Genomic DNA, 6,499 nt, shown 5'->3' with positions numbered 1-6,499 from the left:
CCGGCTGGTGGGGCCACGACCCCGCGACGCGCTTCGCGATGCCGCCGCAGTTCGCGCGCATCCGCGGCGCGCAGGGCTTCCAGCAGTCGAACCCGTCCGTGCTCGCGACGGCCGCGCTGCTCGGCGCGCTGCAGGTGTTCGAGCGCGCGGGCGGGATGGGCCCCGTGCGCGCGCGCAGCGTGCGCATGACGGGCTACCTCGAGGCGCTCCTCCGCCAGTCGGCGTTCTGGGTGTCCGCGGGCGAGGGGATGCGGCCCGCGCGCAGGGTGGGCGTCGCGGTGATCACGCCGACGGAGCCTGCGGAGCGCGGCGCGCAGCTGTCGCTGCTGTTTCTGCCCACGGGCCGTGGTGTGATGCCGCGGGTGCTGGAGGGGCTGTCTGCGCACGGTGTCGTGGGCGACTCGAGGAAGCCGGACGTGATCAGGCTGGCACCGTGCGTGCTGTACAATACGTGGGAGGACGTAGAGCGAGCGGTGAGTGTGCTGGAGCAAGTGCTGGAGCAGATAGACAGCGAAGGGCTAGATGCATAATACGCGGGGCCTTTGATTAAGCTGGTTACACGGAGATAAGCCGTACGCCTACAATCGTATTTGTATCCGGGTTCTCTCAGTAAGCAAGGATGTGTGCACGCGTATGACAGAGATTAAGTGGGTATAGCATAAAAAAAAGAGTTCGACAGCGCCCGAACCACGGAGTGCTGTTGGCTCTAAAGTACAGAGCGTGCGTAATAGTACTCGGTCATGGACGAATCGTGAGCTAAGAACATCCAGACGCGCTGGTCTAGTATTTAAGAATAATGTACAGGGCGTGAATGATGCCGGGACTGCAAAAGAGAGGTCAGAAACGTCGCGGGGCAGGATAGCAGGGCGCATACATGTAACCGAGACATGTCTATGGGAAGGTGCCGGTTAGCATGGGTGTAGTCAAACAGTGGATCATGAGGCATACCAAAAGGATGTTGATGAGGAGGTCAGCACCGCACCCGCGCTCGAGGAATACTCCCACTGGTGGGAGGATGATTGCGAAACTGGGAGAGGATGTGAGTACGCGTCTCCTATACAGAGTTTGAGGGTACGAACATGATCTGGAGAAGAAGGTGAGGGAGGCTGGACTGGAGGAGGAGAGGAGAGAACGACGGACCTTGCAGATGTCTGAACCTGTGAATGGCATGGTGGGCTTGTGGAGGGAGGAGGAGGGGGGAGAAGGGCGGCAGCGTGAGTTTATAACGCTAAGGCGAGGCAGACGGGGGCATGACGTCAGCGAAACGCGATCCGAATACCGGGTTCGACCCCGCGACCTGTCTGAGCTCGCACCCGGACGGATGAAGACGTGCAGTGTCCTCCGCAGCTGGCTCGGCCGTCCAGCTCGTCGCTCTCCTCGGCCGCTTGCCCCACTCTCCTCCTCATCTCTGACCTCACCCGCTGTGGAGATGCTCATCGACTTTGAGGAGCTCCTCGCCGTTCCCTACGTCTCCCAGCCTACCGTCGCACACAATCCTCTCCATCAATTTGACCTCTATGTCCCCAAGTCCCCCTCCACCACCACGCAGGCCCCTCCCCTGATCTGCTTTGTCCACGGCGGCGCATGGCGATCGTAAGCACCCTCCCCCCTCGCACATCCGTCTCCACGCCCACTCCCCATCCCGCTACAGCGAAGACAAGGCCCAGCATGCCCAGCTCGCACGTCGCCTCGCTGCCCACACTCGCTTCCCCGTCGCCATCCCAAACTACCGTCTCTCCACGCCTGCCACGCCCCTCCGCCACCCTGCCCACGCCGAGGACCTCCTCGCCTTCCTCCACTTCGTCCTCACCTGGTCTGGTCCTCCGTCTTCGCCTTGCCCTTACGATCCCACACAGCTCTATCTCCTCGGACACAGCTGCTCCGCACATATGCTCACCTCCATCTTTCTCCAACCACCCGAATCCATCTCCGACCCGTCCCCCAGTCCCTCCCCGCCTTCCTCGCCCGCCGCCTCCGATCCTTCTTCGCCACCTCTGCCGCCCTCCCCCATCCCCACTCCCGCCGCCCTCTCACCCTCCCCCGCCCTACTCGCGTCCACACGCGCACTCGTCCTCTCCGAGGGCCTCTACGACTTTGACACCCTCCTCCGCGCATTCCCGGCGTACAAGTCCTGGTTCATCGCGCCCACCTTCGGCCGCCTGCGCTCCTACACCCCTTGGAACACCGCGTCCTACCGCCCCCGCCCCGGCGGCGCACACCTCCGCTGGCTCGTCCTCCACTCGCGCGGCGACACCTTGGTCCACCCCGAGCAGAGTGCCCTCATCTGGCGCCACCTCAAGGAACTGTACGCGGAGCCGCAGGACGGCGACGAACGGGGCACGGCGCGCATGGTGTGCCGCGACTGGGACACGCTTACGGAGGAGCACAACGATACGCTCGCCGGCGAGGTCTACCCGCGCCTCGTGGCCGATTTTGTCCGCGATGACGTCGCCTGGCGGGCATCAGACAAATGAACTGCGGCTGCGAGCAAGAGAGAAGCGCTATCCGGAAGAACATGTGAGACTCGACTCGAGGAGCACCCGTGGGGCCCCAGCTCCATGACCCGCACACAAATACCATAGAGCAGCCAGAAATATACAATTTAATACATTTTGCGGGGCCTGATGTGCGGATGGCTACAAATACCAGTCTTATGCAAGTCTAGTGTACGACAAAATTATGCCAGAATGTGTGTGCGCCACGGTAGTCGTCTGAATCCTCCATCTCTTCAGTCTTCCTCGTCTTCGCTGCTGGTTCCTGTGCTGCTACTGCTACTGCCAGGCCCATGCGCCCTCGCCCCCGGTTCCTCTTCGCTGCTGCTGCTGCTGTGTTCGCTCTTCTCGCCTTCGTGTTCTTCCTCGCTGCTGCCTTCTTCACTCTCCTCTTCGCTGTCCTCGCTCTCTGCATCATCCTGAGCAACTCTTGATGCCGGGGGCGCACTGCGCCCCACAGGGGCAGCGACCACAGTCGACTGGGAGCTGGCGGTTATCGTTGCACTAGGGGCTGCCGCCTTCTCGACTGTGCTCGGCGCTGCTTTCGTGGCGGCGGCATCACCTGTCGGAGTTGGCTTTTCTGAAGCATCCTTTGGAACGGAGGGGGTCGGTTTGGCTGGGGGTTTATGTTCCTCTTCTTCGCTCTCTTCCTCACTTTCTTCTTCGCTTTCTCCCTCACTTTCTTCGCCGTCTTCCCCACTCTCCTCCTTCTCCTTCCCTTTGACCTCTTCCTCGCTCTCGCTCTCCTTCCCCTTCCCCTGAACCTCTTCTTCCTCTTCGCTCTCCTCCTCGCTCTCACTCTCCTGCTCATCAAACTGCTCTATCATCCTCTTCCCGACCATCCAGCACTTCTCGACGCCCTCGCGTTGAGGGCCAGGCTTGAGATCCCCGCCCTTGGACGACGGACGCGCATGCCACGCCCTGATGTCGTCCTCTTCAACAATATCAGCCTGGTACAGTGCAGCCAGAATTTGGCCAAAGAGCGGCAGTCGGGCGGACTGCGCACAGTGCTCCTGCAAGTGACCCATGAGCGCCCAGTCTCATCGCGCACTCGACATATCCTCGCGTACCTGTAGAACCTCGACGGTCTCCACGGGATCGACACCACCGATCCGATCGATCAGGGCCCCCCACCGGTGCACCATCTTCGCAATGGCCGCCCGCTGTTTCGCCACGTCGCCCTCGACGACCTCGACCCGCTCGACGATGCCCGCGACGACCGCCTCCCGCACGCGCCGCAGCGGCACGTTGCTCGCCATCCGCAGCGTCTTCAGCTCGACGGCGGCGTTGTCCACGCTGTGGCCCTCCGCGAACGCCCGGTCGAGCGACTGCCGCACCTCCGAGCGGAACTCCGAGTCCGCGGCGGACGCGTGCAGACTGTGCAGCGCAGATGCGTCCGGCGCGAGCGAGGCAGAGGTCATCGACGACGTCCGGGAAAGGTGCAGGTCAGAGTCGGTGTCCGACTCTGACTCTGAATCGGATTCGGACTCGGTGACGGACCCGGCGTCGGATAGGTCGAGATCAGCGGCATCGTCGCCTGGAGAAGCATCAGCCATGGCCTCGCAGGCACGACGCGAACGAAGCCGCTCACCGATGCGCATCAGTCGCTGGTTGTTGTACGACTCGAAGGAGTCGTCCTCGTCCTCTTCTAGCGGTCGCTGTGGCCAGACCACGGCGTTCGAGCCCTCGCCCAAGATCGACGTCGTCGATTCCTGATCTGCAGAATGGGTAGGTGAGCGCCCCAAGGTCAGACACGATGGCTCAGCACGAACATGCTTCTATCGCCGCCCACTCTTCGTCGTCTTCTTCGTCATCGGCATCCTCTCCACTGATGTCTTCTCTCCTTCTCGAGACCTTCTCGAAGCGGTCCAAGCGAGCACCCGCACCGAGAATGACACCATCTCCAATCAGACACCCCGTCTTAATGGTGCTACCCTCTCCGATGCGTGCGCTGGAACCAATGATACTGGCCTCGACGTGAGCACCCGCGCCTACATGCGTGTCATCGAAGATGTACGCTCCATGCAGTACCGCACCGGGGCCGATCACACAACGCTGGCCGATCACGCTGGCCGAGACGGACGCATTGTCTGAGACGCTTGTATGTGCACCGATGAGCGTATTTGATCCAATTTTACAAGTGCTGTAGCACATGCGGGGGTCAGCGGGCAGAGGATATATGGGCTACCAATGCAGACGTACCGGGACAGTACAACGGAGTTGTCTTTTGCAATATATTTGTTTCCGCGGAGGTGTTCGTATGAGTGATCGCCCGGGTGATTGTTATCCGGTACCAGTGGGAACGACCATCTCGACAGAATGTCCTTGCTGTAACCCGAATATGAGTGGGCTCCAAAATCGCACCAGAATACACTCAGTCGGCGTACCTGACCGCATCATAGCTCCTGGTGTCCGCTACGCGCGCGGCATAGCCCTCTTTCGCGATGTAGCAGTGGATGTTCTTCATGAGCAGGTCGGACGTAAGGACACCATAAACAAAGTCCCGCCGAATATCTGCATAATCAAAGTTGTCCTGGAATAATGACGGGACCTAAGATGCACGCTCAATTCAGCCCGAGCTCGTGTGCAGGAAAGTAGAACATACGCGCCTCGACAGAGCAGATGTCAATCGAGCAGTCTATCAGGTCATTGCGGATCTCCACCTCCGGGTGCTCCGCAAGTATCTCCCTCGGTATGTGGGCATGGGTATTATGTGGGTACCCAATTACAGGCTCGTAATGCAGACACTCCGACGTCGCCGCATCGAGCACGAATACCCCCGATTCGCCTCTCGACCTGCCCGCCATCGCTCAGCTCACGTATCGAAACCAGAAGTCGGACACAAAGAACGCACCTCGTGCGGTGCTGCGCGCCGCTCTCCTTTACGACCATCGTCATGATCGCGTCCTTGTTCGTGCGGCGGCGCTCCTTGTGTGCGCGCACGACCTCGTCGATGCGGATATTGCTCACAAGATCGCCCGTGACGAGGACAAAATCCGACGTGATGATCCCGTGCGTGTATATGTCCCGCATCGCGTCGCCCGGCGAGAACGTCTCCTTCGCGGTCACGATCGGCACGATCTTCAGGCCCGAGCTCGCCTTCGACCACTTTGATTCCCTGCCCGAGTGGCGACGTGAGCATATCGCGGAGAGGACAGAAGCCAGAGCAGAGAACACCGCGCACCGGATGGCAGCCTTGACGAGGTCCGCATACGACCTGCATATCACAAAAATCTCCTGCACGCCCGCGAGCGCTAGGCTCTCGAACGTCCAGTCGAGCAGCGTCGCGTTGCATATAGGCAGCAGGCACTAGAATAACAGGTCTCGAAAATCTCAGTCCCGGAGTCGAGTTATCGGCTTTACACTAGCACCATGCTGCACTCACCCTGGGCTTACCCACTGTAAGCGGGCGAAAGCGTCGGTTGAAACTATCGGCAAGGATAACTGCCTGCAGGACCTCATCTTCGTTGGTGAGATCTTTCTCTTTTCCTGTGGATGTTTTCGGCGGCATGGTAAGTGACTAACGGCGAGTTAGAAATGAAAGTGGCTATTGTCGACTTCGAGGCACACTGAAGTGACTCGGTAGGTCACATGCGCATACATTGTATTGCCTTTCAGCTTCAACCTCAAGAACCCACCGACCGCAGTGAACGCTGTCCAACGCGAGCAGCAGGAGCATACACTGTTGCACACATTGAAGTACCATCACACAGGTGCAAAACCCACCAAGTTTGCAGATTTTCATACTTGAGTAGTGCATAAAATGAGCCCATAAGTGCTACAACATAAAGGAGCACTTGGTGTCAAGATTTGAGGGAGCAACTGCGATTCCGAAAACAAGTTCAGAACCCCACACATGATAGTATTTGAACTTTGAGCAACGTATGTCGATAACGCTCAGACCGGTCAACCTACGAGGCGATAGTAGCCCATCCCGATAAGCGACGGCACACTCTGATGTTTATCACACATCCTTTCGGAGACGAGATGAGGCATGCTGCATTGTC

At 59.6% G+C, this 6,499-nt stretch overlaps 3 protein-coding genes across 3 annotated transcripts; 2 read left to right on the top strand and 1 right to left on the bottom strand.

The window, feature by feature from the left end:
* Positions 1-38: 38 nt before the first annotated feature.
* Positions 39-530, top strand: FIBRA_08471 (uncharacterized protein; the record flags this gene model as incomplete). Its single annotated transcript, XM_012330118.1, has 1 exon — positions 39-530. The coding sequence occupies one exon, from the start codon at positions 39-41 to the stop codon at positions 528-530; it is 492 nt and encodes a 163-aa protein (XP_012185508.1).
* A 617-nt stretch (positions 531-1,147) lies between these two features.
* On the top strand, positions 1,148-2,474 carry FIBRA_08470 (uncharacterized protein; the record flags this gene model as incomplete). Its single annotated transcript, XM_012330117.1, has 2 exons — positions 1,148-1,593; positions 1,652-2,474. 2 exons carry the CDS (start codon positions 1,148-1,150, stop codon positions 2,472-2,474), a joined length of 1,269 nt encoding a protein of 422 aa, XP_012185507.1.
* A 254-nt stretch (positions 2,475-2,728) lies between these two features.
* FIBRA_08469 (uncharacterized protein) lies at positions 2,729-6,003 on the bottom strand (the record flags this gene model as incomplete). The annotated part of the gene is made up of 11 exons (XM_012330116.1): positions 2,729-3,505; positions 3,563-4,029; positions 4,084-4,209; positions 4,265-4,635; positions 4,695-4,820; positions 4,880-5,043; positions 5,098-5,130; positions 5,156-5,288; positions 5,347-5,610; positions 5,677-5,801; positions 5,878-6,003. 11 exons carry the CDS (start codon positions 6,001-6,003, stop codon positions 2,729-2,731), a joined length of 2,712 nt encoding a protein of 903 aa, XP_012185506.1.
* Positions 6,004-6,499: the final 496 nt, after the last annotated feature.

The sequence above is a fragment of the Fibroporia radiculosa genome (genome assembly GCF_000313525.1).
Source record: "Fibroporia radiculosa TFFH 294 genomic supercontigs, scaffold436, whole genome shotgun sequence".
NCBI lineage: Eukaryota > Fungi > Basidiomycota > Agaricomycetes > Polyporales > Fibroporiaceae > Fibroporia > Fibroporia radiculosa.
The sequence above is the reverse complement of the archived record's forward strand: the minus strand, read 5'-3'. Positions and strand labels throughout refer to the sequence as shown.